General features: G+C 34.5%; 1 protein-coding gene across 1 annotated transcript in view; it reads right to left on the bottom strand.

The window, feature by feature from the left end:
* shtd (anaphase promoting complex subunit 1) overlaps positions 1-23034 on the bottom strand; it is a 45228-nt gene extending 22194 nt beyond the window's left edge. Inside the window, exons 1-18 of the mRNA XM_090167875.1 lie at positions 22959-23034; positions 21769-22046; positions 20450-20599; positions 19659-19716; positions 10838-10935; positions 8240-8316; positions 7955-8165; positions 7157-7446; positions 6532-6723; positions 6353-6445; positions 4284-4440; positions 4067-4225; positions 3879-4007; positions 3734-3794; positions 3220-3488; positions 1177-1368; positions 1044-1114; positions 154-251 (exon numbers count right to left, since the gene is read on the bottom strand). Coding sequence (XP_090024001.1) covers positions 154-251; positions 1044-1114; positions 1177-1368; positions 3220-3488; positions 3734-3794; positions 3879-4007; positions 4067-4225; positions 4284-4440; positions 6353-6445; positions 6532-6723; positions 7157-7446; positions 7955-8165; positions 8240-8316; positions 10838-10935; positions 19659-19716; positions 20450-20599; positions 21769-21990 — 2527 coding nt within the window. The 5' untranslated portion in view covers positions 21991-22046; positions 22959-23034. The remainder of the gene's footprint in view (positions 1-153; positions 252-1043; positions 1115-1176; positions 1369-3219; positions 3489-3733; positions 3795-3878; positions 4008-4066; positions 4226-4283; positions 4441-6352; positions 6446-6531; positions 6724-7156; positions 7447-7954; positions 8166-8239; positions 8317-10837; positions 10936-19658; positions 19717-20449; positions 20600-21768; positions 22047-22958) is intronic.
* Positions 23035-25800: the final 2766 nt, after the last annotated feature.

Genomic DNA, 25800 nt, shown 5'->3' with positions numbered 1-25800 from the left:
TGGTTAAGTAACTTTAATTAATACATCAATTAATTTGTAGCTTTGAAACAGTTGAGTGTATGAAAAAATGTCATGAATGACCTTTAGAAACCGTAGAATTACATTCCAACCTCCATTTTTGTAATACCATGTATACACTTATACTTTGCTAACCTAAATCCATTCCATCAGCTTTAACAAACGGTTTATCGCTACAAACATAAGGAACATCTCGCCAATAATGATCTTGATAATGATTCAATCCTATGCTTCTATATTTTCCATTAAAAAGAAACAATTTGATGTTAACAATTATACAGCCAAATTTCTGCTGTTTAGTTTAAATATAGTTGTTTCTAAATCATAAATGACAACTAGAGAGCAATAAAATATGCAGTAGTGCTAGACGAATATGATTTCTTAAAATACTCTTTATATGAGGGTACAACGGACAGAAAGTCTGACTCTTTAAATTTCCCACTATTCATTGTATTTGGCCCCTTTGTAGATCGCGCTTAACAAAATTAAAAAAATGCTTTATTTTTTATACTTTTTTTGAGTTGTTGAATATAACTTCCACCGTGTGTATTTGGTGGCAAAACTAAAACATACTTATACAAATTTCTAATAATTATTAAACTTTTAAAAATGTATTTTTTGGTAAGGGATCTTTTATTTCATTCTAATGAAACTCTTTAAAGCTCCTACGACTTTATTATATTATTATTAACAATCCATCCTTTCCTTGCAATTTTTTCGAATAAGGTTTAGTCACCAAAGGTTGTGGGGCGACGTACACATAAGTTTTGATAACTGTGGATTACTCAAAATAGAACATAAGAGTTAATGTCCTAAGGGCTAATATTGACTTTTGATATTAATTCAGGAGGCACCAACTGTTATAATGGTTTTATACTTCTCTTGTTAATGTTTTTTAAGAAATGGTCACAGAAAAACCACTATAACTGTGAAATTTGCTTAAAATTTTTAAATATAGTAAACGAATTATGAAAAGGGTATCTAATTTTAAACAAATACTATTAAAAATGTCAATAAAAAAATACCCAGCCAATTGATAGAGCATTTTCGCCATTAGTGGCAAAAAATTCTGATGCAGAGTGTTGAGCTTCAAATCCTAAGAAAAAGTGAAATCAAATGGAGATATGGAACATAAGTTATAAAATAAGAAGAACTAACCTCGTACACAAGATGCAAAGTAAAAAGAATTGATGGCAGGTATATGTAAATGGGTGAGGATGTATTAATGGATGTCACCTGTCCATGAAAAGGAAAACTTTTGGAATGTGAATCAAAAACTTGCAAACCTAACTGTTGTAATTCTACAGACATGGATTTGCCAAACTTCGAGCGAGTTAATGAAATGAAGTCCTACAAAATAGAAATTGAAAGTTTGAGTAGGTTTCAATTTTTTTTTCCATAGTTGCATATTATAATAATAATAATAATAATAATAATTAAGCTTTATTTGGATAATCCCATTCGAAATTACTGTTTTAAAAGGAAGTCCACACCACATCAAAAATTTTAAATTAAGGATTAACATTAAAATTTTACAACTATACTAAATACACCATACATTATGGCTAGTCATTCATTATTGATACAATTTCTTTACATTTAGATTTAAAAGTTGAGTAAGACATTTGTTTTAAGCTCATTAGATAAATTGTTCCATAATTCCATACCTATTATTCTTAGGCTTTGATCACTAAATTTGTTATGCTTAATAGACACTGCAAAGTTATTAACACTTCCTCTAGTGATATAATCATGGGAATTACGCTCCAACATCCCTTACCAAAAAATAAGTTGGTTTTTAGTTGGTTTTCACATTTAAGTTGGTTTTAAGTTGGTTTTTAGTTGGTATTTAGTAGGTTTTCACATTTAAGTTGGTTTTAAGTAGGTTCAAGTTGCCAGCATATTTTAATAAACTATTTAAAGAGGTAATAAGTTGTTTTTAAGTTGTTTTTAAGTTGGCTGGAAAATACTCATTTTTTGAAGTTGGTTTTAAGTTGGTTTTTAGTGGTCAGATAATTACTTAAAAATTTTTAAGTAGGTTATAAATTGGCTTTAAGTGGTCTTTTTAAGTAAGTTTTAAGTTGGTTTTAAGTGGTCTTTATTAAGAAAGCTTTTAGTTGGTTTTAAGTTGGTGTAAAGTGGTTTTTAAGTAGGTTTTTAGTTGGTATTTAGTTGGCATTTGTTCCAAATACCAACTTAAAACCAACTTAAAAAGTTACAAGACCACTTATTTTTTGGTAAGGGATATTATTGATATATACCGGAGATTATAACTATTATATAATTTGGAACCATCACAAATCCCTTACCAAAAAATAAGTGGTCTAGGAAATACTTTAGGTTGGTATTTGGTACAAATACCAACTTAAAACCAACTAAATACCAACTTAAAACCAACTTACAAATAATATTTAATTTTCTGACCACTAAAAACCAACTAATTACCAACTTAAAGACAAAAGAATTTTCCCATCAACTTAATAACAACTTAATAACAACTTATTATCCCTTTAACTAGTTTATTGAAATATTCTGACCACTTGAGCCTACTTAAAACCAACTTAACGTCAACTAAAATGTGTATATCAACTAAATACCAACTTAAATCCAACTTATTTTTTGGTAAGGGATATTATACTACATATTATCTAAAATACTATATAATGAAGCATTTAAAGAAAGTTATGATTATTTTAAATGATATAATCATTTTCTATTTCATTATTTTTTGAGGAACATAAGTTTAAGTTTTTTATTTAATTGTTATACCTGTACTCTGCAGATTTTAGTTACATAAAAATGAAATTAGTACTATTTTCCTTGTTGTTTGGTACTGTGATAAATAAAAAAGGGGATTGGTTTCCTATACACGTAAGCTTAAAAGAGTTTAGTTTACAATTTAAAATAAATTCTAATTGTAGGGATTCAAACAATAAGTGTAGGTAGCAAAAACAAGAATCAAATATTTTGCTAATGTGCACTAAAATTAAAACTGATTGGTAAATAATTGTGGAGCTCTTTAAGCATTTAGTAATATGGTGTTTACAAACCCCTTTCTTGAAATATATAGGAAAGCTTAATGTTTCTGAAAAATTGGCTAATCACACGACATCTATTTTAGTTTTTTGATTTTGTATTTACACATGTATTTGTCTAGCAAATTTCCATAGAGAGAAGGCTGTTTACAGAAATATAACCTACCACATCAGACCCATGTTCACTGTTCTTAAATTTTTTTCGTTCAACTGGAGAAGCTGACCAATCACAGTCAGCAATTTTATCGGATATTCCAGAAACCTCAACATCATATCCTAGCATGCCCAAGAGACATTGAAAGAAACAAACTAATTCGGTTTGGGCGGAAATATCACAAGGGCCAGGAGCATTTCTAGTTGTATACCACTTGAGGAGAACCTGTGACGCAATGTCTTTAGGTAGTACCGATTTTAGGGCTTTTAATATCCTTGTGACTAAGAAAGAAAATATTAAAACGTTAGATGTACAGAAACATTTTCGAGTTTCAACATGAAATTAAAGTGTTTATAGTTTCATAGTTCAAAAATTCAAGACCAAAAAATATATATATAAAATATGACTCTATAGTTATGGCAAACCAAGAGTGGAATACATAATTTATTGATTTTATAACGCATTTGGCTTTTAAAAAACTGTTTATATTATGGAATTTGTAAAACAAAATAGTTAATATACTTACCAATTTCAGAACTGGACAATTTGGGCAAAGCAATTTTGAAATAATCACCATTACTTGTTTGCTGATTGATAACAACAATATTTCATTAACTTATTAACTGCCTTTTTAAATCTTGATCAGCATATAAAATCATAAAACCATTTACCAATGTAACATTGTTATTTATTCCATCTCGGATTTTGGTAACGAAGGAACTAATAGAACTATCTTCCGAAAAAGAGTAATCAGATAATGAATTTTCTATTTGAGCTTGTACAGGAGACAACATTTGGTACTACAAAATTAAAAACAAAATTAACTGAAAGAGCAACAACTAAAAGTCATCTATTTTACTTTGACTTGAAATTTGGCTTCGAGAGCATTTTGTGTTTTGGCAGTTGCTGCTAGGCTACTTCTCCTAGGTGTTCCAGAAAGAAGAGACTCTCTCCAACGACTAACACTTGGAAGAACATCACCCAGACCAAGTGATCCAGGAATATGCACTTTACAAACCTACAATTTAAATTTAATAAATAAGAGCTACAAAAAAAGCAATTCGAAATGCAACTACCTTTACTGGTCCTGTATACAAAGTGAATGTAGATAATTCATCAAGTACAAATAACATTTGTAAAGATTTTAAAGGCTCGACATCTTTTGCTGAAATGTAGCTGACAGCTCCAAAGATGAGTTTGTTCAAATCATTGCTTTCTTCAAATTTCACTAAGCTAAAATAAAATATTAAAAAAATTATGACCAGATCAAAACACAAATTAAATATATTTATCATCAAGATTCTATCGAGATTACTAAGACTAAAGATCCTCCCCAAAAGTGAATAACAACCCCTTCGGGAAAAGTAGGAAAGATCCAACATCCACCATGAACAACAAATTTAACACAATATTGAATGAGACTTAACTAATGGGGAGTATTCAAACCTTGGGTCAGAACTGAATGTTTTATTCAAACCTTGGGCCAGAACTGAATGTTTTTATTACAGACAGAAAAATTATGAATATAGAAAATAAGAAATTAAATCTTTTAAACAGGGTACAGTGTACAGAATTTTAATAATGTCACAAAAATAAAGTTTTAAAGAACTTTAAAAAATATTAGAAATTTTCAGCTGGTCAGTCAGACTTTGAGCCCAAATGTTATCCTCCACCATAGTTATATTGTTCTGGTGTAACTATGGTTTCACAATTCCTTAGTTTACATACTTCCCCCTGAAGGGGCCTATCAATAACAATAATAATAATAGCTTTTTTTATGGAGATGTCCTTTTCAGTACAGAACTGTTTTATGAAAGGGTCTCGTTTTAATTTAAGTTAAATTTTGATACGTGAACTTTGTAAATAAATTGTAGTAATGCCAGTGAATATAGTTTCTCGAATGGTATCCAGTTCCATTTTTCAAGTGCATCCTGGCTATAATACCCGGTTACCTTATTAACAAATCTTGCACCCCCTTACCAAAAAATAAGTTGGATTTCAGTTTGTATTTAGTTTGTAAACACATTATTAGTTGTTATTGAGTTGGTATTAAGTAGGCTCAAGTTGTCAGCATATTTCAAGTTACTATTAAAGGGGTAATAAGTTGTTATTCAGTTGGTAGCAAAATACTGCTTTTGCTAAGTTTATAATTAGTTGGTTTTTAGTAGTCAGGAAATTTCAATATTTTTAAGTTGGTTTTTAGATGTTTCCCTAGTAGGATTTAAGTTGCTTTTAAGTAGTTAAATGTAAATGTTGATTCTGGTTTAGTTGGAAATAAGTTGATTAATAAAGAGGATTTAAGTTATTTTTAAGTAGGCATTTGTCCCAAATACAAACTGAAAACCAAGTTGAAATACAAGTTGTCGTAAGTGGTTTTCAGCCAACTTATTTTTTGGTAATGGTCTACAGTTATAAATTCTTTGTACTTGGTTTGGAAAATTTAAATTACGTAATTTTTTAGCACCAGCCAAGGTACAATATTGGAAAATCTCTTGATCTGCATCTCCAGAATAGTTTTAGGGATCTTTCCGAAAACCGACAATTCTGTTTCTAGAGTCAAAATGGATTTAAGTTTTTTTATTAGCTTTAAGTTTGATGGAAAGTAGACTGTGGTTATATATATATATATATATATATATATATATATATATATATATCTCTCTCTCTCTCTCTCTCTCTCTCTCTCTCTTGTACTATTTAAGAGTGTCAAATTATTTGACGAGAATTTGAGGGTACATTTCCGGGATTTTGATCAAATAACCAAGAATACACAAATTTACAATATCAATAGGTGAAACTATAAAATTCTTTTGGTCTTGCCCAGCCTATTAAAATCGGAAAGAAAAACCGTGGGAGATTGATACTCTATTAGCTGCACAGATAAGCTTGTGCATTTTCGTACTTGCTCCATGAAAGAAAAATGTGCAAGTGATGAGACTAACATAATCACTGTATTTTTTAAAAAGATCTATTGACGAGTTAACGATGTCCATTAGTCACATGAGTTCCATCGACTTTATAGTTTTGCCTATTAGCTGTGATATTTCAATATTACTATTATTACTACTTTTGAAGAAAATCAGAATGTTATATATTAGAACAAATATTAATAGTTCATAAATTGTAATTGGTTACCATTACTTACCTTAATTTTTTTTCTTCTTTAAGAAATATGCAAAGGAAATTTTGGCCTGCAATATCACTTGTGAAAAAAGCCTTTTCACTTTTACTGCTTGCACTAAAAGAAGTTTAAAATATAACATTACAAGGAACACCTTATCCATAGCAGCCCACAATGAAAGAGATTTGAAAAATCAAGCTCACCAGTATTTATCAGTCCATGAGTGCTCGAAACATATATCTGGCACAATTGGAACACCAACTTCGCACATAAAGCTTTCTGAAAATTGTCCAGTTAGATGATCCATTCTTGGACTAAATGAAGGATATGATGTAGACAAAGGTGATGGGAAATTCATACGATGGTGAGCACTTCTTAACGGAGTTTGTGAACGACTAAAACGGTTTTAATAAACAAGGTTAAAGACTTCAACTCTAAGAATAAATAATGCAGTAATTAAAAAATTACAATAACAGCTTTGTAAACATTTTAGTGTAGCTAAATCATACGAGGGAGGTACCCATAATTGGGCAAGAAAAACGTTGATAAAGTCTAGATTATTTTACAGGCTCATTAAGTATACAAAAATGCTTCATAGAGTTATAATTCAGTCATTTTTTTATGGAATTATTTATGAAATTCTATATTTGACAATCCCATAAGCTAAATATTTTTGGGAAACATTGTGATAAGATCAGCTGTGATTTTAAAACAAAGCATCTGCTTAGCAATAAAAAATCCAGCCGCTAAGTGAGTTTTTCGCAATGCCCATTAAATTAATATAAAAGATTAATATACAAGTGGTTAAGCGGATAAAAGTACACATACCTTATTGCTGCCATCTGAGTGAGATTCGATGCAAGAGGACTAGAAACTTTAGATGTTGGTGAGGAGTGATCAGTGAATGAAGATTTACTAATAAGTTTTTTGGTTTTCGGTGAGCCACAGAAGCTTTGACTTGGTGAGAATGTTAAATGAGAGTATTTTGACTGAGTGCTACTTCCAGTTACAATCTTTGATGAGGCAGATGTTGTTGGAAAAGATATCGGTGAAAAACCAGGCCAAAAACTGCTAGGCACACTTGATGTATTAGCTCTTTCACCAGTTATATCCTGTTCCTAATATATAATAACAATCAGACCAACAGTTATTTAAAAAGAGTGCTGTTTAAGAATACAGCAGCTTCTTTAGATTTCTTAAACTTTCTAAACAGTACAGTTTGAACCAAATATGATTAAACATTTCGACAAGGTATAAATAATTCTAAGTAGCGGTTTCACGGTTTGTGAGGCGCTAAGCAATGAGCTTGTTATTGTATCATAAGCTAGGGGTTTCTGACTTAAGTGGAAACTTTATCCCACTTAAAAAATACTACCTTCACATGTAGTATCCCAATATAAAGCCAGTAAATTTGGCAATCGAACAATGGAAAGCTACCAACGGTCAAAATATTACAGTAAATGGACAAGGGTTAAGTTAAATAGTTTTAATTTGAAAAAACGCGGTACTACGGCACATATGCCTTCAAGGCGGAGAAGAAAAAACAAAAACCTTTTGGTTTTTGTAATTTTCTTTTTAGTAATAAAGATTATATAGTTAAGTTTTATACATTTTATATTATATTACCTCTTTTGTAGTTTTCCTAACTTTCCAAACATTATGAAGTTTTGAAAGTTTATTGTATGTGACAAGCAAAGACGGTGATTTTGTCGTAAAAACTATTTCTTCATTGACATCCAAAAAGTATGATAGCTTTCCTTTACTAGTTACCACTGGTGAAATATCATTATGAGGATACAAAATATTAAAAACTAAAGGGAAATTATCCCAATCATTTCTGTATAAAAAATTAATAAATAAATATTCATAAAAAGAAAACATTTTAAATATTTTTAACTCGAAATTTTTTACTTTTGATAAATATCATCAGATGTGACTTGATTGCGAACCAAAATAACCCCAAACTCACTATCCCAAATTTTTGAAACCTGGAAAAGACCAGTGCAAAAGTAAATATATATTGTAACCAACTACAAAATCATAATTTAAAAAAATGGACATAGAAATAAAGGTCTTTATGTATTAGCATAAGTTAATGATACCTCTAAGTAGACAAATGGCTACCCATACCAAAAAATAAGTTGGCTTTTAGTTTGTATTTAGTTGGTATACACATTTTAGTTGGTATTAAGCTGTCAGCATTTTTCAATAAACTAGTTAAAAGGGGTAATAAGTGGATATTAAGTTGGCAGTATGGTTTTAGTTGGTAATAAGTTGTTTTTATGTATGGTTTTAGTTAGTATTTGTCCCAAATACAAACTTAAAACCAAGTTCCTAGACCACTTAATTTTTGGTAAGGGTATGCTGCCTATGGCGGATATGCTTGTCCAAATCGACCTATGTCTCTCCATACTGCGTATCAAAGTAGCCTTAACATACACTTGGAACTGCCGAAGCTGACGTTTCTTTAATCCCGTTTGGTGCAAGGCTAGCTTGAACTTCCCCAAAAGAGATAAATTTGGGTATTCCCTTAGAAAATTCGTTCCCCCCGCAGAGGTAAAAGAACGTTTTTTTTGCTATTAGTTTATTTCACTCAGCCCAATGTAGTTACATTCTCGACCGCACAGCGGCGCTGGGTCCGAGATATTTTCCAAATCTTTCATTTTCGCGGAAATCGGAGAGACAAGATTTGACATCACATTTTCTGGACAAAGATTGCACCTTGAACGGGCTTATTTGTCTACTTAGAGATATCATTAACTTATGGTATTAGGCATAGGTTTATATGATGGGTGTTTCGGTATTTTAACAAATTACATAGTTTGGTCATAGGATTTTCCAATTAAAGATGTGCATAATAAAAAAATTATTTAACACCATAAATATCCATCTCAAAAAAATAAGTTGGATTTCAGTTTGTATACACATTATTAGTTGATATTAACTTGGTATTAAGTAGGCTCAAGTTGTCAGCATATTTAAAGTTACTAGTTGAAGGGGTAATAAGTTGTTATTCAGTTGGTAGGAAAATACTTCTTTTGCTAAGTTTGTAATTAGTTGGTTTTTAGTAGTCAGGAAGTTACACATTATTTTTAAGTTGGTTTTAAGTAGTCAGGAAGTTACATATTATTTTTAAGTTGCTTTTAAGTAGTTAAATGTAAATGTTGATTCTGGTTTAATTGGAAATAAGTTGATTAATAAAGACGATTTAAGTAATTTTTTAGTAGGCATTTGTCCCAAATACAAATTGAAAACCAAGTTGAAATACAAGTTGTCGTAAGTGGTTTTTAGCCAACTTATTTTTTGGTAATGGTCTACAGTTATAAATTCTTTGTACTTGGTTTGGAAAATTTAAATTACGTAATTTTTTAGCACCAGCCAAGGTACAATATTGGAAAATCTCTTGATCTGCATCTCCAGAATAGTTTTAGGGATCTTTCCGAAAACCGACAATTCTGTTTCTAGAGTCAAAAGAACCGGAGAAACAATTTTATTGACAAGGTGGGTCAATTTGTCTCAGAATAGCCCTATAGCTGTTCTTGCTACAATCAAAATATCCAAATAGAGATGAACTCCACAAATAGTGATGTAAGTCGGGTAAATACCCAGTGGGTAGGGTATTTTTAAATAGGTATTTACCCAGGTACTTACCCCATGCACGGGTAAATACCCAAAACTAGGGTTTTTATGATTAGGGCGTTAGTTAGTATCGGGTCGAGTGGAGCTATCTGTTATCCTCCTTGTCTACATATTTTGCTTGGTTTGGGCTTATTAGGTAGGGAAATTTGGGCAAACTACATTTTTAAAAGCAGTTTTATATTAGTCAATTTTATTTCTAGCCTGGGAGTTATTCAAAGATAAAAATAAAGGTGTTGCTTTCATATATATTGCTGTAAGGAATACAAACATTCTAATGTCAACAAAATGACAAAGTATATCAGGAAATGTTTTAATGGCCCATATGAAATGAATAAAATCCTTAATTGCTCATGTTACTGTTAGTGTTAAGCCTGGTAATAAAATAGTCATGATGAGGAGTCTGAGGAGAGCCAGGGGCAGCAGAGACTGAACTTTCAAGTGATCATCCAGATAATGAATAAATAATATTTAATAGTTATCTCATATGTAATGTTACTATGTAAAATTTGCAAAAAAAAGTAAAAAAACCATAATTAATATTTAATATGAGAATAACTTGATGTGTTTGTGGGTTTTTCAATTACCATATTCTTAATTGAATAAATTAAAAAATATTTAACAAAGAAATTAAAGGTGTTTATAAACACCTGGGTATTTATGTATTTTGGGTATTTACCCGGGTAAGTACCCAAGGTATTTACCCTGCGTTATAAATAACCGGGTATTTTACATCACTATCCACAAAATAGTTTAGCTCTTTATTTTAAGAAATGCATTTTTATTTAAATCCCAAAAATGTAAACCATGCCTTCTTTTCCACAAATATTTAGTTTATACAAAGTTTCATTACAAAAATACAAAAATAAATACCTGAAAAGGTAGTGGTGTTGTGAAAACATGACCATTTACAGTGATCACATGAATATAAGAATTTTCTAACACACAAATGCTGTTTGGCAAAGCACTTTCTATAAATGTACAAAGATGTAAACTGCTTGAAAAAATGGAAGGTAATTCCTACAAGCAAAATTTGTGGGAACAGCGTTTTCTTCCAACTTGTTTAGTTTGAGCATATTTGCAACATTTGCCATTTGGTAACTGATTATACTGAGCAATTTTTTGACAAAGGGAGTAAGAGGAAGCGTATAATCAAAAATGGGATATGCACTAGTGATTTTAAATGTGTCTTTCTGCTTCTTAATAGAGATAATGAAAACAGTGGAATATTATACTCCATTGAGGCCTTAGGCTCAATTTTATTATAAGGTCCTTTAAATATTTTTTGCCTTAATTTTTGCAGCCCCTAGCGACAATGAAACCTATTTGGTTATCAACCGAATGAAAAGCAACAAATTACTTTAATCTATTTCAGTTCTAAAACATTGCCTTGTAACGAACTCCACTTGTTGAAATATTTTAATTTAAAATCTAAAGACAAATTCTTTAAAGGAAAAGTTTGGTTCCAAGTTTTCTAGCGCTAAAACTATAATTTCGAAGAAAATATATGTGAAGAAATTTTTTTAACGAACCTTAATAATTAGTTATAAATTAAATTATATTCATTAACGCTGAAATTTGGGTGCCGCCATTACCGATTTCAACAAAAATTATTGATCAGTCACTGTTCGGTTGTACACATCGTAATTTTGTATAGTACATGTACCTATATTCGTTTTCAAATGTTTATATAGCGCACGCACGCGTGAAAGTGAGTTTTTGGTTGCTGTTAAAAAAGGTGTTATTTTGCACGTGTAAAAATCAATTAACGGCCAGTTCTGTTTTGAAATAAGAGGAAAAAGGTTTAACGGATTTTATGTCGGAGAAGTTCTCGTCTTTTATTTCGCTGTTCATGACATTTTTTGGTCCGTCAAGCCGGATACATTCGTCAACTTGATTATGTTCCTCAACTAATCATCGAATCGGCTATCTTTCCGTGAGAGATAGTGAAAATTAGCGTGGATTCTCCGTTGGAAACCGTTTAAACCATCGATCATATCCCGATCGTAAACGAATCAACATAAGTCATCATGGATGTTCTGGTGAGAAGAAGAGCAGCTATCAAGGGACAGATCACCAGGATTGAAAATGCGGTGGGTCAAACAGCAACGAATCTATCTGACGTCGCCTTGAAGCTGTATGTAGACAAGGTGGAAAAACTATCGAAAGACTTGGATGAGGTTCACGATGCCGTAGTTGCAAATATCGATCCCGACGACGACGACTTCGCGGATCACGAAGATGAATACAACCCTCTAGTCGCTCGACTCGAAGATCTGACAATCCTACTCGTCACTGAATCAAATGAAAGAGCAGCAAACATTCCAGTGAGACAAGTCAGACCAGCTAGTGATGTACGTTTACCTAAGCTGGAACTTCCATCATTCAGCGGTGGTTACGTCGATTGGCTTCCATTTTATGATTTCTTCACGGCCACCGTACACAACAACGAATCGCTCACCGGAGCTCAGAAGTTTCAGTACTTGAAGTCATCGTTACGAAACGAAGCAGCGCTCCTAGTTCAATCTATTCCGGTAACTGACGCTAATTATCTGGAAGCTTGGGATATCTTAAACAATCGGTTCAACAATACCCGGGAAATCATCGATGCACACGTAAAACGTCTCTTCAGTCAAACTAACGTCATCCAAGAATCTTCATCCGCTTTACGAACGCTCATCGATACCACCGCCGAATGCATAAGGGCGCTCAAGGTTCTCAAAGAACCAGTACAACATTGGGACTCCATACTACTTCATCTTGTAAAGGAAAAACTGGATTCAGAATCTCGCCGACAATGGGAACTTTCCCTGAGGGGGACCGAAAGACCAACTTTCGAGGATCTCGTTACATTTCTTGAACAACGGGCCAGAGCCTTAGCAGCAGCTCCGCCTACAACTACTGCAATCAAGTCGAAGCCTCCACTACATCAGAGACCGAGTACAAAGGCTCATCATGGTGCTCTGAGCGAGACGTGTCACTTTTGCAACGAAAGACACTATACAAATGTACCAATTTTCTGAATGCATCTTCGGACGAGCGTTGGAACATGGTCAAGAGGAGTGCCATGTGTTTCAATTGCTTACGAACCGGTCATCAAAGCAATGACTGCAAATCTGGTCATTGTAGGAAATGCAACGCACGACATAACACACTTCTACATCAAGAGAAGGAATTAACGAAGACGAAGGCAACCTCCAGTGTAGTTTCATGCCCATCTCGTGAAATAATTGGATCAACCCAAGTTATCTTGGCAACCGCAATGGTCCAAGTCAAGGGACTTGACGAGCAACTTTATCCAGCCCGAGCGCTTCTGGACTCGGGTTCTCAAGCCAGTTTCATCACGGAACAATTCAGGAGGAAACTAAGATTGAAGCGAACACGTTTCAACGTCTCAGTTGACGGAATTGGAGCAACCGGAATGAACACCTCTCAAGGCAGTGTCATGGTGAATATTCAGTCAAATATCATTAACACGTCGGAGGTCATCGTCGAGGCAATCGTCCTGAAAAAGGTCACGGATTATTTACCTAACAATCCGTTCGATCCTGGAAATTGTCTACACTTGAAAGGCTTAACACTTGCTGATCCAACTTTTCATAGCCCTGGACAAGTGGATATTTTACTAGGTGCTGACGTGTATCTAGAGCTCTTACAAGATGGCATTTGCAAGGGGAAAGAAGGTCTTCCAGGTGCCTTTAATACTCTTTTCGGATGGGCAGTTTCCGGTCCATTGCTGATGGCCGGAAGAAGTTCGAAAATAAAGGTCCACCATTGTACATTGGAAGCAGATTTGAAACATCTTTGGGAGCTAGAAGACATCCAGCCTCGAAGAATACTATCTCCAACAGAAATTCAATGTGAAAAGAACTTTGAAGAATCACATACACGTGACTCTACAGGAAGATTCACTGTACGATTACCAAAGATAAACGATGCACCAAAACTTGGAGATTCTAAACAAATGGCAATCCGTCGATTCTCTCACTTAGAACGACGTCTACGTGTTAACCCGAATCTCTATGAGGAGTACCGCAAGTTCATGGGGGAATACATTGCCCTTGGACATATGGAACTCATTCCCTCGAATGAAATAAAAATCGAAACCAATCCATCTTACTACGTGCCTCATCATGCGGTATTCAAAGAAGACAGTACCACCACGAGAGTTCGTGTGGTGTTCGACGCCTCTGCCAAATCTACAACTGGAGTTTCCCTAAACGATCATCTGCTAGTGGGGCCAAAACTTCAAGATGATTTGGTCAACCTCCTTATTCGCTTTCGTCAACATTGCATTGTAATGAAAGCAGACCTTGCCAAAATGTTTCGTCAAATTAGAGTACATCCAGACAACTCCGATCTTCAAAGAATTGTTTGACGAAACAACTCACACGAACCCTTGCTCGAATACCGTTTGCTAACGGTTACATATGGAACCGCATCAGCGCCATACCTAGCAACTAAAGTCTTGAAGCAACTCGGCCATGACGTGAAAGAGACACTTCCGTTGGCATCTTCGGCTTTACAAAATGACTTCTACATGGACGATCTAATGACAGGAGACGAAACGATTGAGAACGTTTTAAGACTTCAGTCAGAAATCATTCAAGCTACATCTCAAGCAGGATTTGAAATAAGGAAATGGGCGTCGAATGAAGCTGCATTATTGGATACACTACCAGCCAACATGAAGGATTTACAAAAGCCACTATGCATCGAGAACGACGAATCAGTCAAGACTCTCGGCCTATATTGGACTCCTTCGGCTGATAATTTCTCGTTTATGGTTACTTCTCCAGCGTCAAGAAGTTCAATCACTAAACGTACGATTCTTTCGGATACAGCAAGGATATTCGATCCTCTGGGACTGTTGGCACCAGTAACCGTTCGAGCGAAACTGATGTTACAGGAAATGTGGCAGCTAAAATTGAATTGGGATGAGCAACTTCCCCAACCACTTGAAGCTAAATGGAGGTCGTTTCGAACCGATTTACCAGAAATTGAAAACATTACGGTTCAACGGCACATTTCGCAAGCTAATGCTACAGACATTAGCCTGCATGGATTTTGTGACGCATCGGAGAAAGCGTACGCAGCTGCCGTATACCTGAAGACGGTGAATAACAACGGACAAATCAAAATACAACTGATCGCTGCGAAAACAAAGTCGCTCCGCTCAAACAAATCACACTTCCGAGACTGGAATTATCTGGTGCATTACTTTTGGCTTCTCTGATTCAACTGATCAGGGAGTCATTGAGATTGGATATAGCTGATGTTCATTGCTGGTCGGACTCAACAATCGTCCTAGCTTGGTTGAAAGCTCCACCGCAACGTTGGAAAACGTTCGTAGCCAATCGAGTGTCAGAAATCCACGAGAAACTACCGAGAGCGCAATGGCATCACATTGCAGGAGACAACAACCCTGCAGATTGCGCTTCTCGAGGAATATCCGCTAGCGAACTGGGAAATCATGGTCTCTGGTGGCATGGACCGCAGTGCCTTATTTTCGCCGCAACAACGCAAGAACTACATGAACTCTCAGAGCCAAATGAATGTTTATCCGAGGAAAGACGAATTATTTCGTTAGTAACACATCATCAAATGGAATTCACGCTCCTTTCCAAATTTTCAGCGCTTAAAAAACTCATTCATATCACCGCCTACATTCTACGTTTTGTCTTCAATTCGCGAAATGCGACAGAATTGAGGATTACTGGACCTTTATCGAAGGAAGAGAACGAAAAGGCGCTATCCCATTGGATTCGGGTCGTCCAAAGCAACAGTTTTAAACAAAGAATTACCACGGAAAAGTAAAATCCTTTCGATGCGTCCGTACATCGATCAAGATGGGATTCTAAGAGTTGGTGGCAGACTTTGCCACTCCAACTTACCATACGAACAAAGGCATCCGGCACTGTTACCGAGACAGAGCAAATTAACAGAACTTCTAATACAACACAAGCACGAAAAACATTTTCACGGAGGTGCTCAACTACTAACTTCTGTCTTACAGAAACGTTATTGGATCGTCGGTCTTCGTGATGCCATACGTTTCCATATCAGAAGATGTGTTTCATGTGTACGACAGCAGGCAGTCACTGTAAAGCAACTTATGGGCGATTTACCACCAGCGAGAGTAAATCCTGCTCGGCCATTTTTGAAGTGTGGAGTCGACTACGCAGGACCATTTACCCTTAAACTAATGAAGGGACGAAGTCACCTCAGGTTTAAGGGATACATTGCCGTCTTCGCTTGCTTTATCACAAGATCAATTCATCTTGAACTTGTCAGTGACATGACCACCGAAGCATTTCTGGCAGCATTGAAACGCTTTGTTGCTCAACGAGGAAAATGCGCCGATATTTACAGCGACTGTGGAACCAACTTTACAGGAGCCGATCGAGAGATGAAAACATTCATAAAATTCATAGTCTCTACAAACAACAACGATCAAGTATCACGATGGCTCGCAGACGAAGGAATTAATTGGCACTTCAACCCGCCTGCAGCGCCACATTTTGGAGGCCTCTGGGAAGCCGGGGTGAAGTCCGTCAAGTATCATCTGAAACGAGTTCTTGGCACCATGGTTCTAAACTTTGAAGAAATGCAAACGCTTCTTTGCCAAATCGAAGCTTGCTTAAATTCACGTCCTTTAACGGCGTTAAGCTCGGATCCAAACGACTTCAATGCGTTGACACCTGGACATTTCCTAATCGGAGATGCGCTCACCGCAATACCCGAACCCGATCTCACTTCTGAAAACGTCAACCGCCTGTCACGTTGGCAATTGGGCCAACAAGTACTGCAGCACTTTTGGAACCGTTGGCGAAATGAATTCCTCTCTCGCCTTCAACAACGTCCAAAGTGGACTATACCAAAACCGAATCTACGAGTCGGCGACTTGGTCTTGCTCAAAGATGAAGATTTACCTCCAACCAAGTGGAGAATGGCAAGAATCACTGAACTTCATCCAGGACAAGAAAATCAAGTTCGCGTCGTAACTGTCAGAACCTCTGACAAATCACTGAAAAGACCCGTAGTTAAATTATGCCAGTTACCACTAGACTGATTTTAATTGTATTCAAACTGTTTACTAAGGGTTATTTATGTATGCAAATGTAACTTTTCGGACTTTTACTATCTCATTTGAAATTCGTTATTTCAAGGCGGGCGGAATGTTCGGTTGTACACATCGTAATTTTGTATAGTACATGTACCTATATTCGTTTTCAAATGTTTATATAGCGCACGCGCGCGTGAAAGTGAGTTTTTGGTTGCTGTTAAAAAAGGTGTTATTTTGCACGTGTAAAAATAAATTAACGGCCAGTTCTGTTTTGAAATAAGAGGAAAAAGGTTTAACGGATTTTATGTCGGAGAAGTTCTAGTCTTTTATTTCGCTGTTCACGACAGTCACAGAAGACACCACGCACAAAACTATAGAACCTACTCTCTCTTGCTCTATCCGAATAGAGATAAAAGCAGGCTTACCGTTGTACATGCTGTATTTTCAACGTGATTCTCTCTTTGTGGTCACATGACTCACAGACTCCTCAATCATTGGCGGGATATGGTTTTAGACTGGCCAATAAAAATACTAGATTATAAATCGTCGGCTGTGTTTCTTAAGCCTAGGACTAACAGTCTCTAATTTTTTGCAATTATATTTCATAAATCTGAAATGCTTCTTGTAAATCCCTATGAAGTGGAACCGGAAGAACTAAGGGAAACAGAAAATCAACATAAGTTTATGTGCCAATGAAAGCGTGCTTTGAGAGCTACTTATAGGAGCTATTTGCACGCTCGTCAAAGACAATTACCTGGTAGGTAATTTTATATTCAAATTTACATGTAACTTTAACTAATTACATTTTATATTTTAGACCCTTACCAAAAAATAAGTTGGTTTTTAGTTGGTATTCACATTTAAGTTGATATTAAGTTGGTTTTAAGTGGTCAGCATATTTCAGTAAACTAGTTAAGTTGGTAATAAGTTGGTTTTAAGTTGGTGGGAAAATGCCTCTTTCTTTAAGTTTGTATTTAGTTGGTTTTTAGTAGTCAGAAAATTACATATTATTTTTTAAGTTGGCTTTAAGTGGTCTTTATTAAGTAACATTTTAAGTAAGTTTTTAGTTGGTTTTAAGTTGGTGTTAAGTTATTTTTAAGTAGGTTTTTAGTTGGTATTTCGTTGGTATTTGTCTCAAATACAAACTTAAAACCAACTTAAATAGTTCTTAGACCACTTATTTTTTGGTAAGGGGAACATATCGTTATACAGCTTATCAAACGTATACGCATCTCATTTTTTTTCTGTATATTCCTGTTCCACTTCATAGGGATTTACAAGAAGCATTTCAGATTTATGAAACATAATTGCAAAAAATTAGAGAAAGACTGTTAGTCCTAGGCTTAAGAAACACAACAGATGATTTATAATCTAGTATTTTTATTGGCCAGTCTAAAACCATCTCCCGCCAATGATTGAGGAGTCTGTGAGGAGAATCACATTGAAAATACAGCATGTACAACGGTAAGCCTGCTTTTATCTCTATTCGGATAGAGCAAGAGAGAGTAGGCTCTATAGTTTCGTGCTTGGTGTCTTCGGTGGCTGATCGATAATTTTTTTTAAATTGGTAATGGCGGCACCCAAATTTCAGCGTTAATGAATTTAATTTAATTTATAACTAATTATTAAGGTTCGTTAAAAAATTTCTTCTCTTGTATTTTCTTCTTAAGAGTGTAAATTATAGTTTTAGCGCTAGAAAACTCGGAACCAAACTTTTCCTTTAACAAAATCAGGCTCCCAGAATGCACAACCAAGATTTTTACTGTTCAAATCTCAAGCTTCCAAAGGTGACTTCAATTGGATAGTGGTACTTACACTGGAATTTTAGAGATAGGTAAATATTCCCAGGAAGGTAGGTAAAATTTTGTTACTATTTTATTTATTTAATTTCAAATTAATCTATTTCAACAAAAGATTGAGGATTGTTATTATGCTCAAATAGTGTATGAACTAGATTTAAAAATTATCAGCTATGACTTCTCTTTTTAACATAATTAGCACCAATAACCTCTAGATTCCAGTTATACCTGGTGGCAGAAATGTGAAAATCGTGGATTCACCATAAGTATGGAAATTGATACTCCCTTTAATTTTAGAAGCAAAATAGAATAAAAGTAGGTAAATTTTTCACTATCCCTTAAACTCTTTGAAATTTTTTCAGTGATACCATAATTTATAAAAACCAAATTTTACTTCTGGTTCATAAGCTTGGTTGAAAGCGCTGTTTATGAAACCGCTAGCAAGAGACATAGAAGAAAAAGAGTCTGCTTTTTGGGCCCTCCCCTAGCTTCGACCTTCGGTTTCCTGTAAACTTCGAACTTCATCAACCTCCCTCTTACCCCCTATACCAGCGAACCAATCACATTGTTCAAATTCAAAATGGTTTAAAAAAAAAATAGTAACCGCGGCACTAGCGACCCTAGTAGGAATTCGGGCGAACTCATGAATAACGCATTTTCAAAGTGCTACGCCCATCAAATGTAATCATGCACAAGGGACGGAGAATTCGGATATTTTCATAGCACTCGGCGGCAGCATCAAGACACTCTTTTTCTTCTATGTCTCTTGCCACTAGAGACCAGTTTATCTTATAGACAACTAACATAAAACTATTTTAAAATTACACACCCAATGATTTATCCTGAATGACAGCACTGCTATTTTTAAACGTATCACACCATAATGCCTGAAATAGAATAAAATAAGTCACGGTGGAAAAAAACGTACACTAATCAATAATTTTCTTTTGAAATTATAAAACTTCAAATAAGACTTATAACACTACAATGCCTTTACCAAAAAATAAGTTGGATTTTAGTTAGTATTTAGTTGGTATACACATTTAATGTGATATTAAGTTGGTTTTAAGTAAGCTCAAGTAGTCAGCATATTAGAATAAACTAGTTCAAGTTGTTATTAAGTTGGTGGGAAAATACCTTTTTCTTTAAGTTGGTAATTAGTTGGTTTTCAGTAGTCAGAAAATTACATATTATTTTTTAAGTTGGTTTTATGTTCGTTATAAGTTGGTACTTTGATTTAAAGTTTCAAGTTGGCTTTAAGTAGTCTTTATTAAGTTGGCTATAAGTGATCGTTATTAAGTTTTAAGTTGGTTTTAAGTCTAGTCTAGTTGGTGTAAAGTTGTTTTTAAGTAGGTTTTTAGTTAATATTTAGTTGGTATGTCTCAAATACAAACTTAAAACCAACTTTAAGTAGTTCCCAGACAACTTATTTTTTGGTAAGGGTGATAAATGCGGGTGTCAGATTTTTAGGACATGCATTTTTTAAGATAGATTTAACCAAGTGGCCTTATATCTTGAGGGTTGCATAAAGATAAATTAAGTTAAACGAAATAACTTTGACACATTTTAATGCTATGTGTAATAATAAAACACTGAGGTTATCAGTCAAAACATTTTTACTTGTTTAACAGGGCTATCCAATGTAAAAGACTTCTCCATCTTAAACATGCCACTTCCATTATTTTTACTCCAAACCACAACATGTCCAAAAATATACAATTCTTCTTCAGAACCATCATTTCCTTCTTTGAGAACCCACTTTTCATTTCCCTATGGGAAGAAATTGTATAATCAATCTTATAAATATTTCATTGAATTAATTTTATAAATCAGCTGTTTTTAAGCCGATATGCAGAAACTTCCATTATCTCTCAAGATTGTATTTCTATTTCTTTTGCAAAACAAAAAATAGTACACTTTATTGCCTAAAGTATAATCCATGCAACATTTTGGGGGTCATTTTCAAAATATTGCTAAAATAATTGGAAAATTAGGGCATAGTTAAGATACGTTCTATAATCACAAATATTTGTGATAAAAAAATGCGGTTTCATAATATAATATATGTTCTTGCTTTCAGGCAGTTAGGAGAAATATACCTATTCATGTAATCATATGTAACATAATTACTAATAAGTATGACTCTGTATAACACATGTTATACAGAGTCATACTTGAAATTTTCTCCATAGAAATATTTCTATAGAGAAAATTTCAATGAGACCTTGTTTCACACAGTAAATACAATTTGTGGACCATAAATTTATGGAAAATTCTTATTTCTTGTGAAATTAAAAAGGCTATCATGGAAATAAAATCTAGTGATTGGGTGGCACAAGCTAAAATATAGATTATAAAAAGACAGAAACACACGAGGAATACTGAGAGTTCTCAAAATCCACTTCAGTAACTTTTGTTTCCCCAAAGTTGATGACTAATTTTCGTCAGAGTTGGAAGTGACGTAATTTAAATCATATCCTGTGAACATGGTTTCATTGAAGAAAATACCTTTATGGCATACTTATGATTTATTGCATTACATATTATATAATGGATGTAAAATAGCACTCAGGGGAGAAGTGTAAGTCAAATAAATGCTGGCAGCTGAGATTAGTTGTTAACTTTATGAATTTAGCTAGCTTATCAGTCTTAGGAACCGTCAATTTAGATAAGCAATACAGACCCTACCCAAAAATTGAGACCAAATTACTGGGAAGTAAAATACAGATAGGGAGTGCTTTCAAATTCTAAACAGAATAGTTCCCTGATTTTTACATAGTTCAAAAGCTGCAAGTGAACTGTTTCTAAATCTTGATGTAATGCTAATCACGTTAACATCCACAAAAAAAGACAATCAAACATAAATCAATTAAATCCACTCGTTTAAGATTTTTCAAAAGTGATGGGAGTATTTTCAACACTGCTGCCTCCATCCTTACCTCAAATGATGATCCTTCCATTAAAATGCATGTTTCTTTGGGAGAGCAACACCGACCCCTTGAGCTTTGCAAATAGTCTTGATCAAGGACTGGTAATTCAACTTTTGGCAATGATTTTGCGCAAGTTGTTGCAGCAGAGGAGCACCCTTTACCGGGATGATAGCTCCTAATATGTTCCCTCCCGAAAGGGTAGAACTCTCGGGGTTCTCCTGCTGCTATCATTGTCTCCAGTTGGCCATCCAGATTTGAAACGATTTAGAGAACGATCATATCATTTGCTATTAAATTAAAAACAAACTAAAATAAAGTTAATGCTTTTTTCTAACAACTACAAAATGAAAGTATTTAGCATTAAAGGACCACAGAGTCGTTTAAATTTTCAGGATGGGGCTACATAATGACATGTTTTAGGGTAGCATGTGCCCCCCCCCCCCCCCCCGAAACGTATGGTTGTATGTATAATTTTTTTATTTTTGTTTTACTTTTTTTCAATGTGTGCCCTCCCCGAAACCACATCTTGGCTACGCTACAGCTCAAACACCATTCATGAAACATTTAAAATAATTAAGAGATCCCCTATTTTTCCTAATTCTTTTTTTTTAATTATTACCAAGGAGTTAGGGTTGAAACAGTGGGCCCATTTACTCACTAGTTGTACAGAAAATTATAATAAATACTGGTTTTAAAACAAAAGTGTAAAGAAAACCAAGTTGATGTTATTTCTCATGAGTAGCCTCCCAAAGAGATCCTTCTGGCCCATTTAGAAGGCTATTTAAATAACAGAACGTAATTGAGGATATGTATAAATACCATAAAACACAGTAAAAGTAAGAGTAGGGAGCTGTTGGTTGGCTTGGCATAAAGTACCTAGATGACTTGGGCCTAGGGTGGTACCTTGGGTAATTTCAGAAACCAACATTTCAATAGAAAAATGTTAACTTTAGCTAGTTAGTGATAAGGCCATTTGGTGCCGATATTTTAATTAATGTGGAGGATGGGCAAACAAAGGGGAAAGGAAATAGCTGGGACAAATGCCCCCTTTCATGACCTATGAATACGCTAATTTCGTAGAATGATTACCTTAGAAAAATTACTATGGATGCTTATATACCCAGAGTTAAATTACAGGCGGGAAATGTAATATAGGGCATTTAATTTAAATATCATAATAAGATTGAAAAGTAACTAACTTAAAATGGATTTATGAAATCCAGTCGGAAAATTGGTTTTCTACTTGACAACACTTATTTCGCAATATCACATGGAGATTCAAACTTGGCAAAAGATATTTATTGAAGGATACATACCTGCAAAAACTGCAAGGAAGTCAAAAAGTGCCAAAAACACTACAGCAGCGGAATGAGAAGCAGAACAGATTCAAAGAAGCTCTAAGTTTTTTTGTTTTTTTTTTTATTCAAGGAAGGAAGATACCAGCGTAACCAGCCTAAAATTTACTAACCTTGGGAAGATACAAGGGCTGAGTGGGTCTGAGAAGACCGGGAGCCCAGCGAAGATTTTGAGGCGTGAGCGGGACGGGGGGGACAAATGCGGTCCGCCCGTCCACCGGATTAATCAGCGCGAGATATGTGTAACGGCCACGCCAACGGGGGGATACGTGGGGACAGGGGTGGGGACACCCGTGGCGGATGTATTCCGACCACCCGTTGGGGGATTGGTGGTCGTCCTCACACGGCCATCCACAAACTCTGCCTACCAGACGCTTGGGATTACAGGAGTTAGTGCAGATCAGCGTGGGAAATAAGGCGGTGCCGCGGTGGCAGTGGGCAAATGACCAGTTTAAAAATTGTCCGGACCAGTTTATTAATTAAATTGGAGGGGGGTTAGTGGTCCACTGGACCACTTAATTAATTCGAGAAGTTTTAATTGTTTTAAGTGATTCTGCTTGAATATTTAGCAATTGGTAGGTCCAAATGTTATATAGTCTTTGGATTTGAAGGTCTGTGTAACAGCGGCTGTGGCATGTTTGTAACTTTGTACACTCGAATTTGAAGGCAATCGAGTCGGGTATCGAGTACATCATTTTTTTCATCGAGTATTCAAGTCGAGTCGAGTAATTCAGAAAAAACCTCGAGTAATATTTTTAACGAGTAGGCTTATTGAGTATATTTAATTATGAGCTGGTCTTATTCGAGTAATTATAAAATTAAATTTAAAATGAGTATAAACTAGCTTTCAATGCTGAAAAATATTAATTTAACTTCAATGAGCCACAATTTCCAGAACTTTAGTAACCTTATAGTGACTAGTTTGATATAGAGGTCGGCGTTCGGATGAGAATTAATCATTTATCTTTTTTTATCCACAACCGACGATTATTCGAAAAATAAAACTATTTTTTGCATGTTAAATCCCTTTCGATCCGTAGATAATATCTATAAATAAATAGTTAACAGCAATTTATATGGTTAATCGTTAATCGATATTTTGGTAGTTTATTTATATGATTTACCCACCTCTAGTGGGATATAAAAAGACTAGTATTCTAGGCTTGTAGCCTAATTATGGAAATTAAAGGGGCTCCAAAGTTCGGTGGCAAAATGTGTGTAAAGTCAGTAAAGTGCGAAATTTACGGTTAACTCTGCCCGCCTCTGGCCGAGTGAGGGGTTGGGGGGAAGGAAAAGCATGCTCAATTTTCTTTTTTTTGCCACCGAACTTTGGAGCCCCTTTAATAGTAAAATAGCAATTCAATATAATTTTTTTAATTATTAATGTACTGTCTGTTCGTATATTGCTTAGGAAGTTAAAACTCCTAAGTTCTAACACAGGCCGACATCCGAATTCGTGAAGTGACACTCCAAACTAAAACTTAAAAATATTGTTTGAAAAAAAAACTTATTTCCAAGCCTGTCAGAGGTAACTCAAAAATATCTGCACCAGGGTGGGAAATAAGTATTTTTTTGAAATAGGACAGGTGACCAGTGACCCCCCTGGCCTAGAATAACTAAACTGGACCATAACACATGTTATACAGAGTCATACTTGAAATTTTCTCCATAGAAATATTTCTATAGAGAAAATTTCAATGAGACCTTGTTTCACACAGTAAATACAATTTGTGGACCATAAATTTATGGAAAATTCTTATTTCTTGTGAAATTAAAAAGGCTATCATGGAAATAAAATCTAGTGATTGGGTGGCACAAGCTAAAATATAGATTATAAAAAGACAGAAACACACGAGGAATACTGAGAGTTCTCAAAATCCACTTCAGTAACTTTTGTTTCCCCAAAGTTGATGACTAATTTTCGTCAGAGTTGGAAGTGACGTAATTTAAATCATATCCTGTGAACATGGTTTCATTGAAGAAAATACCTTTATGGCATACTTATGATTTATTGCATTTATCACTTTTTGGCCAAAACTTTATTTGATTATCTTCCGTGAGTTTTTCTTTATTTATAGTTGGTAATATTTAAAAAATTCATATTTATCAATTACCGGAAAAAAATCTTTAGACTTTTGGTTTCTTATCGTACTAAAAAAAACGATTTTTAAAACTTATGCGCAAGGTAGTTGAAATAAATATTTCACGTTTTATTGTTGCGATTAACCATGGCTGAAACGTATGGGGCGCCAAACCGGAAAAAACTAAATAACATTTCTAGAAATATTTTAACACTTCTAGGAATATTTTCAAACTCTAGGAATATTTTCAAACTCTAGGAATATTTTCAAACTCTAGGAATATTTTCAAACTCTAGGAATATTTTCAAACTCTAGGAATATTTTCAAACTCTAGGAATATTTTCAAACTCTAGGAATATTTTCAAACTCTAGGAATATTTTCAAACTCTAGGAATATTTTCAAACTTTATCAATTTTAAGAATCCTATATATTTTAATAGACTTTCTATAGATATTTTAAAGCGTTTCCTAGTTATTTTAAGAGAGACGTTTCCTACATATTTTACGGACATAGAATATTTTTCGGCAAAACGCGGGACAGAAAGCAGCGCTTGTAGTTTCCAATCGGAGAGTTGAGTGTGAACACTGTAAAGGCGAACTATGAT

The sequence above is a fragment of the Leiobunum rupestre genome, chromosome 3 (genome assembly GCF_980474605.1).
Source record: "Leiobunum rupestre chromosome 3, qqLeiRupe1.1.hap1, whole genome shotgun sequence".
NCBI lineage: Eukaryota > Metazoa > Arthropoda > Arachnida > Opiliones > Sclerosomatidae > Leiobunum > Leiobunum rupestre.
Note: the sequence above shows the minus strand (reverse complement) of the source record. Positions and strands in the feature narration are given on the sequence as shown.